Source organism: Panthera tigris, chromosome X (assembly GCF_018350195.1).
Source record: "Panthera tigris isolate Pti1 chromosome X, P.tigris_Pti1_mat1.1, whole genome shotgun sequence".
NCBI classification, from domain to species: Eukaryota; Metazoa; Chordata; class Mammalia; order Carnivora; family Felidae; genus Panthera; species Panthera tigris.
The window spans coordinates 46,896,849-46,913,387 of record NC_056677.1 but is presented as its reverse complement, the minus strand read 5'-3'; the positions used below and the strand labels follow the sequence as shown (position 1 = coordinate 46,913,387).

The window sequence follows — 16,539 nt, the reverse complement described above, 5'->3', positions numbered from 1 at the left end:
AGGGACTCCCCCTTCCCCACCAACAGAGCTGGCATTCCAAAAGGCACTTTCTTACTTGCTGTTGTTCTTTCTTCTCCACTCCCTCTGGTCTCTTTCTCCACCCCACCCCACCCTACCCTACCCCACCCCACTGCCAGGAATTCCAACTGTCCCTGGGGCCTACCTCTTAGCCTGGAGAGGCTGAGATCTGGGGGCTGTAGGGAGAAGCATGCAGTAAAGGTCAGGAGGCCTGAGTGCTGGGGCCAGCTTCTGTCCACTCTAGCATCTCACCAGGTCCTCAAAATGAGGAACACACACATATTCTCCCCCATTTTGCAGATGGGGAAATTGGGGTCCAGAGCTGTAAAGCAACTACCCAGGTCACCATGGAGTTAATAGCTGAGGTCCAGTCTGAGGCCCTATTAGCTGACTTGAGATTGAGCCAAGGCTACAGCTAGGAGGTGGGAAAGGGGGTGTTGCTGTCCAGGGAGGGGGCATGCTAACAGCGGAAATTACCAGAAAGAGGTGAGGGAGAAGCAGGGTCATTCCAGTGGAAGTGGGCAAATGGAGGAGCTCTTATCTTCAAACAGCTAGAGTAGACCTGTTCTGCCAGGAGCCCCAAAGCATGTGCTCAGGGCACCTGCCAAGTAGGGGCATGCAGCAACCAAAAACAATTTTTGGAATGATTTTTATTTCTTTTTTCTTTTCTTTTTTTTTTTTTTAGCAAACAAAATTGTTTATTTGATTCAATATCTTTTTAATGCCGGCATATATGTTTTACATTATAAGTGCTTTACATTATTTATTTATTTATTTATTTATTTATTTATTTTTAAATTTTATTTATTTTTAATTTACATCCAAATTAGTTAGCACATAGTGCAACAATGATTTCAGGAGTAGATTCCTTAACCAATTTAGCCTCTTACCGATTTAGCCCATTCCCCCTTACACACCCCCTCCAATAACCCTCTGTTTGTTCTCCATATTTATGAGTCTCTTATACTTTGTCCCCCCTCCCTGTTTTTATATTATTTTTGTTCCCTTTCCTTATCTTCATCTGTTTTGTCTCTTATAGTCTTCATATGGGTGAAGTCATATGATATTTGTCTTTCTCTGACTAATTTCACTTAGCATAATACCCTCCAGTTCCATGCACGTAGTTGCAAATGGCAAGATTTCATTCTTTTTGATTGCTGAGTAATACTCCATTGTGTATATGTACCACATCTTCTTTATCCATTCATCCATCAATGGACATTTGGGCTCTTTCCATACTTTGGCTATTGTTGATAACGCTACTATAAACATTGGGGTGCATGTGTCCCTTTGAAGCAGCATACCTGTATCCCTTAGATAAATGCCTAGTAGTGCAATTGCTGGGTTGTAGGGTAGTTCTATTTTTAATTTTTTGAGGAACCTCCATACTGTTTTCCACAGTGTCTGCACCAGCTTGCATTCCCACCAAAAATGATTTTGTTATTTCGATGACAATAAATTGTCATGGAAAAATTCAAAACTCTATTATACTTCTTAACACTTATTTTACAGTTTTGTATGATTTGTATTTTCAATTGAATTTGAATTGAATTTGAATTGGGGGATGGGGTATCATTGTCTTTTCTTTGCCATGCCACCTCTCCTAGGAATCCTGCCCTGATCTGAGGAGCTGTCAAGGAGAGCGGGGCTGGATTCTGTGTCCATCTCTGGCTGGGTTTGCTCATGTTTCTTGGTGTATCAATAGCTTTGTGTTGGGTTGCAGCCTGTGGCCTGTGGTTTTATGTATCTGTGTGCATAGTTTTGTGTCTTTGTGGATGTGCAGTTCTGTTGGCTTTCAAGTTTAACTCACATTGCTGTGTGAGTGGGGCAATATGCTCTTTCCCTCTTTGTTTCATGGACTCCCCCAAACCAGGGGCTGTGATTACTATCCAATTATCCAGATAAGTAAACTAGGTTCAGATAGGTAGAGAGGCTTGCCCATGGTCATGCAACTAGTAAGTGGGGATGTTGGGATTTAACCAAGGTCTGTCTATATGACTTCTAAACCAGCTCTTCCTAATTAAGGTGCCACAACACCTCCACCCACACAGTCTAGTCAGTGCACGCTGTCATGCCACCCCTCTTTGGAATAGTCACATACCATGGGTTTTAAATGATTGACCTTGTTTTTTAATAAATAAAACCAGATTCAAGGTTATCCCAGAAATAATGTCGCTGTCATGAGCATTCATTCCCTGCCTATTGCAGGGAAATTGGGTAGAGCCCACAACTTGCCTGAGGCTTAAATGGACAAGAGACTAGGGGGCCCTGGTTGCCAGGTGCCACCTCAGAGGCCTTGCTCTGCCTCATTCACTCTAAGCCTTCCTTGACTAAGGTTGCTAAAATTTGCTCAAATAAAGTATGGGTAGATTTGAATTTCAGATATACAACAAATAAGTTTTTAGTATAGCATAATAAATTTTTAGTATAAGTATTCATGAGACATGCTTATACTAAGAAATTATTCATTGTTCATCTGAAATTCAAATTTAACTGGGCATTGTGTATTTTATCTGGTCGCCCTGTCCCTGGCCTCTCCCTCCCCTGAGCTTCCCCAGTCCTAACATGCTGACCCCCCTTGTACTTCCTAAGCTCTACCTTAGCTTTTCCTGAATGAGACTCTCTTGTCTTTGAGACTGGGAGCTCCCTGAGGGTTAAGATCAAGATTACCTTTTGGCCTGCTGAGGGCCTGTTGGGACTGCACACCCCCACAGCAGAGCTGGGACAGTGCCCTGAACTCCTGGGGTACCCAGGGTGTGCTTCTGATCAGTGACAAGAGATGCCAGAATGGCAGCAATGATTGTGTGTGAGCACAATGCACCAAGCACATTGCATGTGGACATGTGAACAACTCTGCAGCTCTCACTAGGTGCTCGAGGGCTGTGCATTGTCAATGTGTCTACTGGGTACATTTTCACAAAGTATTGTAAGGTTTGGTGGTATGACTTTCTGCAGGGGGTAGGGTGGGGAGGCTTTGTGGCCTCTGCTCTAATGGGCACTCAGGACTCTGGTAAACCCAGTGGTAGAGGAGGCAGTCCTGGTGGAGGACTTTGTCAGATGTGTAGGTGTAAGTGTGTGTGTGTGTGTGAGAGAGAGAGACAATGCTGTGGATTGTCAACTATAAAAAATGGGCTGGAGAAAACCAATGCAGGATCTAGCCAGGTAGGGATGGGATGGGGCAGTGGGAAGGGCTTTGGTATCCAGGAAAGGAGAAGGCATCCCTTGGGAGCTCCCCAGGGGCAGAGATGGGATTTTTCACATCCCTCAGCACTGCATCTACTTGGGCTCAGAGCAGAGCTCAGAAATATTCAGGGAACTGAACTAAGCCTAGAGAAGCCAGAGAGTTCAATAGGGTTGTGAGGTGCCATGGAGGCCTAGCTGAGAAGTTCCTATTTTCCCCATGGGCAGTGGGAAGTCACAGAAGGTTCTTGTGCAGGTAAGTGGCATGACCTGAGCTGGAGGTCCATCTACCCACCTGGAGGGAGCAAGATGGGACAAGGGGACCATTGAGGGAAAACATAGGAGGAGACAGGGAAATGTAGGCAGAGGGACAGGAATGAGGAGCACTGAAATGGGAGAGGGAGGGATTTTGAACCTTCTTCCTTCAGTGGAGCTTCAGCTGGTTCTTGGCCGGGCCTTGGCTCCTGAACTGGAACCCCACTGTCATCTCCCTACAGGTGGGAGATATTGTGCTCACTAGCCACACTGCAGCTCACAACTTTCTGAAGCACTGGGGTACACCCCTGCCCCTCCTACTTCCCCTCTTTTCCAGCTTCCCTTGGAGAGCAAGATTAAGAAAGGAGTCCAACTCAGGACCAGTCTGCTGAAACTCTGCCATTGACTTGCTATGTGACCTTGGACAAGTCGTTGCCCATCTCTCTGCCTTCATCTATTTAGAAACTGAGCTCACAGTCCCTGTCTCTCTCTCCTAGGAATCCAGAGTGTCCCAGAATATTTGAATTTTATCCAGCCTCCCATTCTGCAGGGCTGCTTACAAGGAGGCAGAAAGAAAGGAGAGGCAGGTCCATTGGTGGGCTCCCAGGTGAGGTGGATGAGAAGGGATTAGAGAATGGGCCAGAGCACGGCCACAAAGAATGGTATAGTTACCCTACCACCAGGACAAGCAGTGGAGCAAAGAGAGAGAAGCCCAGCCAGAGGGCCCCCAGCTGCTCTGTACAGACTGGGTAGGGAGAGCTCACCTATGGAGGCCTGCCTGCTTTGAGGTGTGGAGACAGGGCTAGGTGGAGCCCTGAGGAGGCAAACAAGGGGCACCTGAAACCCTGGAACCTATGTGTGTCTTTGAGGGGGGATTTCTCTGCACAATGGGGTGCCTGGCTTTGCTTGCTAGATCTCTGGCCCTTTCAGCTACCCTGTCTCTCACTTTCTCTGGCCATTTGTCTCTCGAACTGTGTTTCCTCATGTGCTGTCCTCCAAGTGATTCATCCTCTTCAACCCCACGCCCAGGGGGGTTGGCAGGGCAGGACCAGGCCAGGATGTGCTGAACAGGGCAGGGTACACTGCCCAGCTGAGCTGAGAGAAGCACCTCCTCCCTCCCAGTCAGGGCCCTACCTGTTCAAGTGAGAAAGGAAGTTAGGACACTGCACCCAAGGCAAGGTACTGGGTGGAAGAGTGGGGCTTGGCCAGGGGCCTGGGGTACCATGTTCCTTCAGGATTGTGAGGTGACAATGGCTGGAGTTCCCTGGGGCCTACCTTGCTAGCCTATGGCCAGAGTAGGGCCCAGGGCCCAGGGAAGCTGCTGGAACACTATAGTTTGGGCTATTCCTTCCCTCCAGGACTGGGATACCCAAAATTCCTGTGGCTCCTTTTGCCCATGTGACCCTGTAGGTTGTCTCTGAATGTTATAGCTGTATGTTTTTGCAACAGGGGGTACGTGTAACACCATGACCACTTAGACCAGTAGGCAAATTTCAGGTGTTTATATATGCCTGAGCCCCTAAGACTCAAGGACACCATGGACATGTTTGTTTCATGAGTATGACATAGTAAATTAGGGCACATGTCTGTGATTGTGTATCTGTGTTTCTGGGTACATGGTGCTGTGTGACTTTATGATGTTATCCCATTGTGTGAGGCAGTATCTAACATGGTATAATAACCCTGCATGGCTATAGTCTTGATGACTGTGTGAACCATTTGCAGGTGTGTGAACCTGTGACACCATATTATGGCATGTGTCACACTCTGTGGCCCTGCAATTGTGAGACACAGTATAAATTACACTGTATATCTTTGTGACTCAGTGTAACCATATTTGAGGAGTATATGTGATGGTAAGTGGTTGGGCAATTATTGTATGAAACTGTATAAAATGAGAGGCTTGCCACTGTGTGATTCTCTTTGTGACTGTGCATGACTGTGTTTGCTGGGTGTACATGATACTGTGGGGCTGTGAGGTTGTGACTGTGGGTCTTTGTGACTGTGTGTGACCAGGCTTTCAGACCCAACAGTTGTATGAAACAGTCTAAATAACACCGTGTGTCTCTGTAATTGAGTAGACCCTTTTGTGACTGGTGATTTGTGAGACTATATAACACAGGATAAGAGACCCTGTGGCTGTGAGAGGCTATGTCGCTGTGGCACAGCAAAACCAACACTGTGTGTGGGTGGGAGCTCTTGACTGCCACTCACTCTCTTGTCCTCACACCTGTTTGCCGGCACCCTTCCCTACACTGTGGCCTTTCATGGCTTTCTCTGTCCACGGGATGGTCACCTGGCTCCTCAGCCTGCCACAAGGGCTTGCCCTCTATGCTCTGCCCAGCCCCCCACTCCACCCCCACACTGAATTCTCTTTCATATGAGACCCTCTATAACTCCCTGACTAGCCAGGCCTACCTGAGCCCCATACTCCTTCCCTTGGGACATGTCATCCTGGACGGTCCTTCATTGTCTCCCAGATGGAATCTTCTCTCCCAAAAGTAACCATCATCTTCCCTAGGGCCAAAGACAGAGGTGGATTTAGGGAGTCCACAGTGAAGGAAGAGGGAAAGTACAAAAAAGACCTCCCTTTTTCTGAATTTGTTGCCCACTGTTTTAAAGCTGTTCCTGTGACCTGAATGCTGGGTTCTGTGTGTGTGGTTGTGCATGTGTGTGGAAGCAGAGGAGGGTAGTACAGATTAGTGAGAGGCTGGGATTTTAAGAAGCAAAACTTTTGCTCATGAAATACAATTTTGTCATAGCATGCTCAGATGTATAAAATTGTAGACAAGGAAATCCAGATATTCTCAGGACCTTAAGAAAAAGGGTGAAGAACAGTTTAGCTTAGCATACCTACTGTGGCTATATAAACAAGGGCTGAAAACACATACACAAATTGTAGGGTGCTCGTACCCACCCCTAGCCTGGTTAAACTCCCTAGTAATAATGCCTGCTAACATACAAGGAATCAATGTACGGATCACAAAGAACTCTTGTCTATTGATGAAAACAGCCAGCCACAGCCCTGGGCCTGGATCCCCATCTGAGGGCTATGGTAAGGGCTTCCCAGAAAGACAGTGTGCCCAGGAAAGGGGCTCAGGGAAACCCAATACCCCAATACCTGCTAAGACATACAAGTCCCCGGCTCCTTTGGGATAACATCAATCGCTTCACACCCAGGTTCTCCTTTTCTGCAGGGCTGCACCAAGGAAACCGTATCCTGGTTAAAAGTTTGTCCCTTGACCCTGGGCAGAGCCTTGAACCTCATCCAGAAGGTCCCCAGCGGCTTCGCTCAGACCCTGGCCCCCCTACTGAAACCCCCACCCAGCGTCCCTCACCACTGAAGCGGACACCAGGCCCAAAGCCGCAAGGTAAGTGGTTCCAGAGAGGGGCAGAGAAATGGCCCAGGGGAGGAGATAATGGAAGGGAAAGGTTGGCCAGTGTCAGAGGAGAAGGCTTGTTAGAAGGATAGGAAGCATCATGGTCTAGGAGCCAAGGGCTGTAGCCTGGGGCTAATGTATACATACTGGCATCTTGCCTCAGGCCTGCTCTGTACCTACCTTGGGCAAAGGTGCAGACTAGGAGTTTGTGGAGGGCCTTGTGGCCTATGACAGCCACCTCCAAACTCAGCTCATTGGGATCTCCCCTCTCTCTTTTCCCTGTCAATTTCTCCAGTCCCCCCAAAGCCCAGCTACCTGCAGATGCCCCGGATGCCCCCCCCACCTGAGCCCATTCCCCCTCCACCATCACGCCCTCTGCCTGCAGACCCCCGAGTGGCAAAGGGCCTGGCCCCCAGGGTGGAGGCCAGTCCAAGTTCTGCAGCGGTATCCTCACTGATTGAAAAATTTGAAAGGTGAGTCTGATCCCTGGAGGACCCTGTGGGGGTGAGGGTGGGCCTGGGACAAGAAGGACAGCTTTAAGACAGGACTCTCAGCCAAGCTCATACCCTGCCTCCATGTGTGTCCACCACCCACCTCAGAGAGCCTGTGATTGTCGCCTCGGATAGGCCAGCCCCTGGCCCCAGCCCAGGTCCCACAGAGCCAGCCATGTTGCCACAGCCACTCCCACAGCCACCAGTGCCCCAGCTTCCTGAGAGCGAGGCCTCCCGCTGCCTGTTCCTGCTGGCTCCTGGGCCCCGGGATGGCGAGAAGGTGCCCAACCGGGACAGCGGCATTGACAGCATCAGCTCACCATCCAACAGTGAGGAGACCTGCTTCGTCAGTGATGACGGGCCCCCGAGCCATAGCCTGTGTCCTGGGCCCTCTGCCCTAGCCAGTGTCCCTGTTGCTTTGGCTGACCCCCACCGACCCGGCTCCCAGGAGGTTGATAGTGACCTGGAAGAGGAGGACGACGAGGAGGAGGATGAGAAGGACAGAGAAATCCCAGTGCCCCCAATGGAGAGACAGGAGTCTGTGGAGGTACTGACCCATGCTCACCGAATGGCAGGACTGTGTGGAAAAACCAGGAGCCTGGCTTTTACACTTGGTTCTTCCCCAGCTCATTATTTCTCAAAACAGCATTGTTTCCACTTAGAATGTTTGGCTTCCCTGGTTTCCTGGTACTAAATATCAGTAGCAAACCCATATTTCACCCCCCACTCCTTCACTGTAACTACCAACATGACCATGCACAGTTCCAAATGACTACCAAGAAAATTGTTCTACCTTTATCAGAGAACTACTAGCTGGACCTCAGTTTTTCCATCTTGAAAATGAGCATCCTGGTTGGGGATCCTTAAAGTCCTGTTCCAGCTGGAAAATCCTAAGACTCAGTAGCTATGTGACATTGGGCAAATCTCCACTCCCCTACCACAAGCCTCAGTTTCCTTATTTGTAAAATGGAAAGTCTCTCATATCCAGAGACTTCCTGGAAGCTGGCCTCCAGAGGGGCACAAGAGCTAGAGCCCCTCCTGTCCAAACGACCTGGGGCTGTGGCAATGAAGGCTCTTGGCAACAGGAAATTGTTTCTGTGCCCCCGCAGCCTAAGGCTGCTTTCAGAGGCATCCTTGCCCTTAAGTTAGGTTGTAGCCAGAACAACTTCTTCACCAGAAGCCAGCCCAAATGTAGGGCCTGAGGCCAGGGACTCAGCAAATATGTGTCCAATGAATTGGAAACTGGGCCAACAGGCAATGAGTTTTATACGTTCTGGTATTTTCATGTTTTCTTCACATTCCAGGGACTCAGCAAGCCTTTGCTGACAGTGAACTGAGTGAGTGAATAAATAACATGTATAGACTACTTAATTTGTGGTCTTCTATGTTTTACTTATATTAAATCATTAAATTATCTCAATTGCAAATGAACTTAAGTCCTATTACTATCAGTGTATGTAGATGAGAAGACTTAGATACTGAGCAGTTACACAACTTATGCAAGCTAATGAATGACAGAGGTAGGATCTGAACCCAGGAAGTCTGACTTCCTGGCCCACATAATTAACCACTGCACTATTCTAAATGGATAAAGAGAGCAGATGACTGGGTGCATGAGTGGCCGAGTGAGAGAGTGCATATCACCAGAATTGAGGAGTGGCCTTTATGGTACACTGGGGAGTCAGGGATGAAGTTGGGAGGTTATGGGTCTAGAGATGCAGGTTGGGATTATCCCAGGGTAGCACTGGGCTTAGAGTAGCATTTGAGCTCTTCAGAGAATTCTGAGGGTGAAGGTTAGGGCACAGGATGATAAATGAGTGGTTGCCTCTTCTCCTTTCCAGTTGACCGTGCAGCAGAAGGTGTTCCACATTGCCAATGAGCTCCTGCAAACTGAGAAGGCCTACGTTTCCAGGCTCCATCTCCTGGATCAGGTGAATGGCCCCTCAGGGATCCCAGGGCCCCAGGACCTGTTAGGTGGGTACCAAGGAGGAAGTAATAGGGCCTGAGCTCAACCCTACCATTACCAATCTAGAGTTGGTAAGACCCCTTTCTGACCTTGACCCCCACCCTCTCTCTGAAGTCGATTTTTATTATGACTCCAAGCTTAATCTTTTTACCAACCCTCATTGCTAACTTTGGGTGGGTACATCAGCCCTGACTGCAACTCTGACCTAGATCCTGAATTTACCCCAGCTGTAAACCAGACCCTGAACTTCATTCTAATTCTGGCCGTATTCCTGACCCCAAATCCACTAGTATCCCTAAGGGTAGGAACTTTTGCTTGCTTTACTCACTATGTTATCCCAGCCACTACAACAGTACCTGGCACACAGTAGGCATTCACAAATATATGTTAAATGAATGGATCTGACCCTGAACCTAAGTCTTGACTCTGCTCCTGACTTCTCATTGTCCCAGTGCCTACTTCCAGGTCCTAACCTTGACAACCGGAAATCCAACCCCACATATAAGCCTAGCTCCATTCCCTCTCTCCTCAGTCTCAAAACCAATGCAGATCCCAAAGCTCCACAGAGCTTCCCACAAACACTGCCCTCACCTACAAGCTGCCCCTTCCCCAGCCAAGCCTCAGGCCCAGCTGGTCTGAACACTCCTGCCTGCCCCACAGGTGTTCTGTGCCCGGCTACTGGAAGAAGCTCGGAACCGCAGTTCCTTCCCTGCTGATGTTGTCCATGGCATCTTCTCTAACATCTGCTCCATCTATTGCTTCCACCAGCAGTTCCTGCTGCCTGAGCTAGAGAAGCGCATGGAGGAATGGTGAGGGGCCCCAGATCTAGGCTGTCTGCCCTCCTTTCCTCCTGCCTGTCCTCTCCTCTTACTGCCTTTCACAAAGAGAATAAGACCAAAGTTCTTCCCTCTATGCCCTCCCAATCTAATATGAAACACAGACCAGGACTCAGAAAATTGTAACAGCACAGCCCTTAAGAGTATGAGGTTAGGAGCCACATTGCCTGGGTTCAAATTCCAGCTCTGCCACTTGCTAGCTCTGTGATATTAAGCAAGTTTCTTAAATTATTGTGGTTCAGTTTCCTCATCTATGTAATGAGGATAATAATAGCCTAACTTATAGGGTTGTTTTAAGGATTTAAATGAGTTGACACGTGTCGAGAACTTAGAACAGAATCCTGTATATAATAAGCGCTCAACATGAGCTGTTGTTTTTTTATCAGACCTAAGATAGAGCTGGGAATGGGAGGCTGTATGAATCCAGACAAATGGACCAAACCTAGTCTGGGGTTAGAGAAGGATTCAAGGAAGAGGTGATTCCTGAGCTGAGTCCTGAGAAAGAAGGGCAGAGTTTATAGGCAGTCTCCCAGCCACCAGGCTCTCCTCTTTCAATCCATCCTTTAGAGTCTACCTGCCATAATGGTCTTCCTGAACAATCAGAGCATGTTACTTCCTTTTAAAAATCATCTCCATGTTCCCCACACCCACAGGATAAAGTGTGTCCCCCTCACCAGACTGTACCATGGAGGGCTGGAAGGAAGCCAGTTCCTACATCTCCCCAACTGACTTTTACCCTTGAGGGATAGACCAGACCTGGTTCTTGTGTGTTCCCCAGGAGACTGTGACCAGTGAGGGCTAAGACCAGGTCCCTCAGCAGACTGTGACTCCTGAAGAGTATGACTAGGCCTGTTCACTTTGCCTCACTTATCAGATAGTGACCCTGTCAGGGCTTGGCTAAGTATGAGTCATTTGTGTTTTCAGAATCACCCAGCATAAGGCTGGGCACAGAACCAATAATAAGTGTATGAAGTGACCCTTGCAGTGAGGTCCAGGCAGGTATTCCAGAATATATTATTCCTGGTACTTGCAAAGGGCAGAGTTGAGGTAGGTGGTAGCCCTGGCCATTGTCTCAGGTCAAGCTGAGACTTTTGGCCTAACTGGCTTATAACATAAGCAGCAATTCCAGAGGAGCAGACTGGCTAAGAAGTAGATTTCCAGGAATGAGATGACAGTAGCTTGCCTGTGGCTAGAGAGACCTAGAACCCTGAGAGAATTCTGGGGGACAAGGATCAGCAGGACCATGTCAGCCCCTGCTTCCACCCCAGGGACCGCTACCCGCGCATCGGAGACATCCTACAGAAGCTGGCACCCTTCCTCAAGATGTATGGCGAGTATGTGAAGAACTTTGACCGGGCTGTGGAGCTGGTCAACACCTGGACAGAGCGCTCCACCCAGTTTAAAGTAATCATCCACGAGGTACAGGTAAGCAGTGAAGCTGGATAGGGCAGACTGGGGAGGAAAGGTCTGCAGGGACCCAGTGAGAGGTCTATTGCCAGGCCTGAGTCCCTCTGCTTCTGCCTGTCACAGAAGGAGGAAGCCTGTGGCAACCTGACATTGCAGCACCACATGCTGGAACCTGTGCAGCGCATTCCCCGCTATGAGCTGCTTCTCAAGGACTATCTGTTAAAGCTGCCCCATGGCTCCCCGGACAGCAAGGACGCCCAAAGTGAGTGCACACATCTGGGCCCTGCCCCCCACCCCATCCCCCAAAACTTAACTCACAGGGTCAGCCTTCCATTGCCACATAATTGAGATCCCAGAACAGGTTCTCCAAACTGAAAGGCCCACACGAGGCTCTGGAGTAAGGCTCTGGAGGATGAACCTCCAGGTCAAGATCTTTCCCTAAGTACCCAGACAGAACATTCAGGAGTCCCCCAGTCTAAAGTCCCCAACTGGAGCCCCAAAGTTTGAAAAGCATGCCCAGAATGATCCCCTAGAGAAAGCCATCTGTTTTCTAGGCCAAGACCCCAAGGCTGACCCCTAGACTCATGCTGAAATGAAGTTGTGCCAAGTCCAAAATGAAACTGAGTCTCAATCCCCACGGACTGAGCTGGCCAGGAGCCCAGACTGATCCCTCAAGCCAAGTCCTCTTTACTGAATCTCCACAGCTGAGCTCCCCACAAAGAGATTTGTCTCAGTAAGCCCCTGACTTTCCATCCTCTACATTTAGAGCTCCACTCTGTCACCAGCCACTACCTAGAATGAACCTCCCAAAAGAACCTCCCAAGTCTGATCAGAGCCCTACAGAATCACCTCTTCAGAACTGAGCACCCCAGACTGAACCCTGTATTTTCTACCTCCAAGATTTGGATCTCTAGGCTGAGATGCTCCCTCTTCAGACTGAGTCCTCACACACTGAACTACTAGAAAAGTATTTCATTCTGATTCCTCCAGTATGAGGCCCACCCCCCCAGGGTCATACCTCTAAGAGTGATCCCCAGAATCTCCCCAACTTTCTCTCCCCAGACTATTATTTCCTTTCTTTCCTTCATTAATGTAGCAGCTACTTACTGAACACCTTGGTTCTGTGCATGTCATGGGCACAGGGGATACAGAAGTGAACAAGACAGACAGCAAATAGACAATAAACAGAAGTGACAAATAAGAGGACATTAGAAGGTGCTACATGTAATTCAGAGATTAAGAGGGTGATATGATAGGGACTTTGGGGCTTACTTTAGATTGGGTGGCTTCTCTGAATAGAAGATATTTGAGTCATACCTGAATGACAAGAAGAAGGGAGCCATGTAGGGAGGATTGTAGAGGAGCATATTCCAGGCAGAAGCAACAGCAGGTGCCGAGTTCCTAGGGGCAAGAGGGCAGTAGCTTGCATATGTCTGGACAAGCAAGAGGGCCAGTGTGACCTGAGCATGACAAGTGAGGGTAGAATGGTAGAAGTAGGGTTGGAGACTTTACAGGCCAGGATAAGGAGGTGGATTTTATTCTGAGTGTGGTGATTAGCCATGAGAAGATTTTGATCAGGATCACTTGGGAAGCAAGAGAGGGAGCTGAGAGACCAATAGAAAGCCTTTGTAATAATCTAAGTGAGAAAAGTGCTTGGATGAGGATAGTAACAGTGAAAGCAGTGAGAAATGGTTGGATTCAGGATGTTATATTTGGAAGCAGGACCAAAAGAACTAGGGTGTAATGAGTGTGAGGCTTGGGAGAAAGAGTCAAAAATTACTTGCAGATTTTTGGTTAGTGGTGATGGTTCTCGAGATGAGCTTAAGAGGTCGATTTTGGGCATGTTCAAAGTGAGCTGCCAGTTAGGCAGTTAGATGAGTCTCAAATCCCAGGAAGAGAGATTTGGATGTCACTGGCTCATAGACAGTGTGAGGTTGGCCACAATCACCAAGAGAGTGAATGTAAATGGTGAAGAAATGGGGGCCAAGGACAAAGCTGAGGGAGGTGGAATCAGCAAAGGACTTAAGAAGGAGCAACCCTAAAGGTAGGAGTAAAGTTAGGAAAGTGTGGGGTCCTGGAAACCCCAAGAGTCAGAAGCAGACAGTTTTGTCCACTGCTGTGTCTGCTTCCCAAACTGAGCCCCCTCCATCCCACCAGACAGGACATTTTGCTACCAAGCCTGGACCTCTAGAAAGAGCTAGAACCCTAGGAAGTTTGACAGCCAAATGCTACAAACATCTGCAGACTAAGTGCCTCAATCCTCTCCCCAAATGAGAGCCCCCGTGAAGTGCCAGGAATGGGATACATAACCTGAACCTCTAGAAAAAGCCTTCTAGACTGATTCCCTGGGAGTAGTTCCATGGACTGTCATCTCTAACCTGAGCTCTCAGGCTGAATCCAGTATGAGGTCCCAGTTATATAACCCCACCCTGGTTTCCCCAAACTAAGTTCTGGGCCTCCAGAGTGTTCTCCCCACCTTAAGCTCTGAGAGTGAGTTCCCAGTCAGAGCTCTCAACCTGAGATCCCACAGGGAGATTCCCCCTGTGGGAAGAACTTCCCAGTCTGATCTTCATGGGCCACCATTCTATAAACAGGTATTGCCAAACTTAGCACCCTATATTAATCCCCTATTTACTGTCCCTCAGACTGAGACACCCTATATTTATCCCCAATTTACTGTCCCTCTGTCCTGAGCCCAAAAGACGGAGTCTTTTGTCAGAGACTGATCCATGCCACAGACTAAGACCACCAAGCCCTCAGACTGGATTTCTACAGTTCCCCAGTGTGAACTCCAGAGGGAACCCCAAGCTTAATAGCTGCCCAGTCTCAGCTCTAAACAGAGACTCCAGATTGTGTTCTCCCTAACCCAAATCCCCAGACTGAAGACCCCTATTTTCTATCCCCTTCACTGAGCCCTTAGATTAATGCTAGATTTTCCCCAAAATTATGTGACCCATGCTCCAAGTCTGATATTCCCCAGTCTCAATTCCCAGACTGACTCCTCCCAGACAGCCCCCCATTTTCTACATCCCAGCCTTGGATTCACAGATTGAGATTCCCAGGCTGAGTCCTTCAGAATGAAGTCTCCAGACTGGGCCCCCTACTGAGACCCAAGAAGGACCCCTCACTGGCACACTGAGTCTCCACACTTTATAACCTTCCAGGGGGATCCCCAGAAGAAGCCTCCTGTCTCATTTCTCCACTCAGAGCCCATGAATTCTACAGAATCACATATCCACATTGAGCTTCCAGGACTGAGTTCTGAGACTTTATTTCCACACTGGATCCCTAGCATGACATTTCCAAACTGAAATTCCCCAAATGAGCTCCCTGGACTGAACCCCCAAATGAGTTGCCAGTGTAATCTTCCTAAACTGGGCACCAGATAGACCTCTTTTTACCAACTATGTGTCTCTCGGCAAGCTGCTCAGTCTCAATTTTCTCATGTGTAGAAGGAGGATGATAATGATACCTCCCTCATAGAGTTGTTTTGAGGATAAATGAGATAATCCAGGTAAAGCTCTTAGCACAGTGCCTAGCACATGGCAAAGGCTCAATAAATGTTAGCAGTTTTTATTACTGAATGCCCTGGCTGATGCCTTCCTTACTGAATGCCCATAAAGTCAGCCCCAGATCGAGTTCACCTAACTTAGGTTCCTGTTTTGGACCAATTTCAACCCTATATGAGCCCCCAGAATGAACCTCAGCTTGAGCTTGCCCAACTGAGCTCCCCAAACTGAGCCCAAAGATGAATCCCCACACACACTGAAAGAACTTCCCAGTCCAGTTTTCTGCAGCCACTCAAAATGAAAATCTCTGAAAGCCAGTCTAAGATCTGCTCACTAAGCTACCTGGGCCAAGATCTTAAGCTAACCTCCTAACTTTTTACCCCTCAGACTGAAATCCCCAGGTACAGCCCCAGAAAGTGCCTCAAGGTCTAAGCCCCAATGAATCATATCTCTGGTTCCCTAGACTGACTCCCCCACTTTCTGCTTCCCAGACTGAACTCTGGAACCTGGACCCTAGACTGGGTTTCTCAAACCAGGCCAACTGAAACTGCTGGCCTGGGCTGCCTACCCTGAGCCCAAGGCTGAACTCCAAACCCAGACTGCCAAAGCCCCACCATAGCTTCCAGACCAAGCCCCTACACTGAGCTCCCCAAACTGCACTCCCTAGACTTGGACCCCCCAAATGAAATCCTAGACTGACATCCCCACACTGAGCCCCCAGACAGAGCCTACACACACTGGACCCCTGGAAATGTCAGTTTGGACTCCATATAAGACATCTCCAGACTGAGTTCCTGATACCAAAGCCTCTAGTCTTAACCCAATGGCCTGCGCAGGTCTAAGCTTGTATGCCCACAGCTTGCCAGAGTCTTATTCTCCCTTCCCTGGGTACCTCCTACTTCTTCCACCCGACATGCTCCCTGCCCTGGGGTGGGGGAGATGCAGAATGTGTGGGAGAAAGGGCAGATGGCAGAGCAGCTCCAGCTCTGATGTCAACTCAGCTGCTTCCCAGGTAGACAACCTAAGGCCACCACCTCTTCTCTCTGTTTCTTCATTTTGGACAAACAGGGCACAATCACACCTATCTTACAGAGTTGTTGTGGGGATTGAAAGGAGCTAATTTATGCAAAGCATCTGTTGGGAAGGCCTGGAGAGAGTGGAAGGACTGGCCCCATCCTTGGAAGCTCCTAGTCTACTAAGGGATGAAGATTTGTAAATGCATGATGAATATGCAGTGTGACTAGTAGGACAGAAGGGAGCAAAGAGGAATGTGGGAACCCAGACAGGGTCCCATCCCAGCCTGGGAACTCAGAGCGGGTTTACTGGAGGAGGCAAGCTGAATCCAGAAGACTGAGTGGCAAGACAGGACATGTTTAAGGAGGTGCAAGTGGAGAAAGTTGGAGAGGTCAGCAGAAGTCAGATCTCCAGGGCTTTCAATGCCAGGCTAAATGGCTGGGTCTTCACCCTGCAAATATAGAGGAGCCATTGACAGATTTA

At 48.7% G+C, this 16,539-nt stretch overlaps 1 protein-coding gene across 2 annotated transcripts in view; it reads left to right on the top strand.

The window, feature by feature from the left end:
• The window catches only part of FGD1 (FYVE, RhoGEF and PH domain containing 1), a 41,018-nt gene that overhangs the window by 10,840 nt on the left and 13,639 nt on the right, over positions 1 to 16,539 (top strand). For both annotated transcript variants that reach the window (XM_042974634.1, XM_007089432.2), the window contains exons 2-8: positions 6,651 to 6,824; positions 7,129 to 7,306; positions 7,433 to 7,871; positions 9,166 to 9,255; positions 9,951 to 10,099; positions 11,395 to 11,551; positions 11,657 to 11,795. In XM_042974634.1, coding sequence (XP_042830568.1) covers positions 6,651 to 6,824; positions 7,129 to 7,306; positions 7,433 to 7,871; positions 9,166 to 9,255; positions 9,951 to 10,099; positions 11,395 to 11,551; positions 11,657 to 11,795 — 1,326 coding nt within the window. The remainder of the gene's footprint in view (positions 1 to 6,650; positions 6,825 to 7,128; positions 7,307 to 7,432; positions 7,872 to 9,165; positions 9,256 to 9,950; positions 10,100 to 11,394; positions 11,552 to 11,656; positions 11,796 to 16,539) is intronic.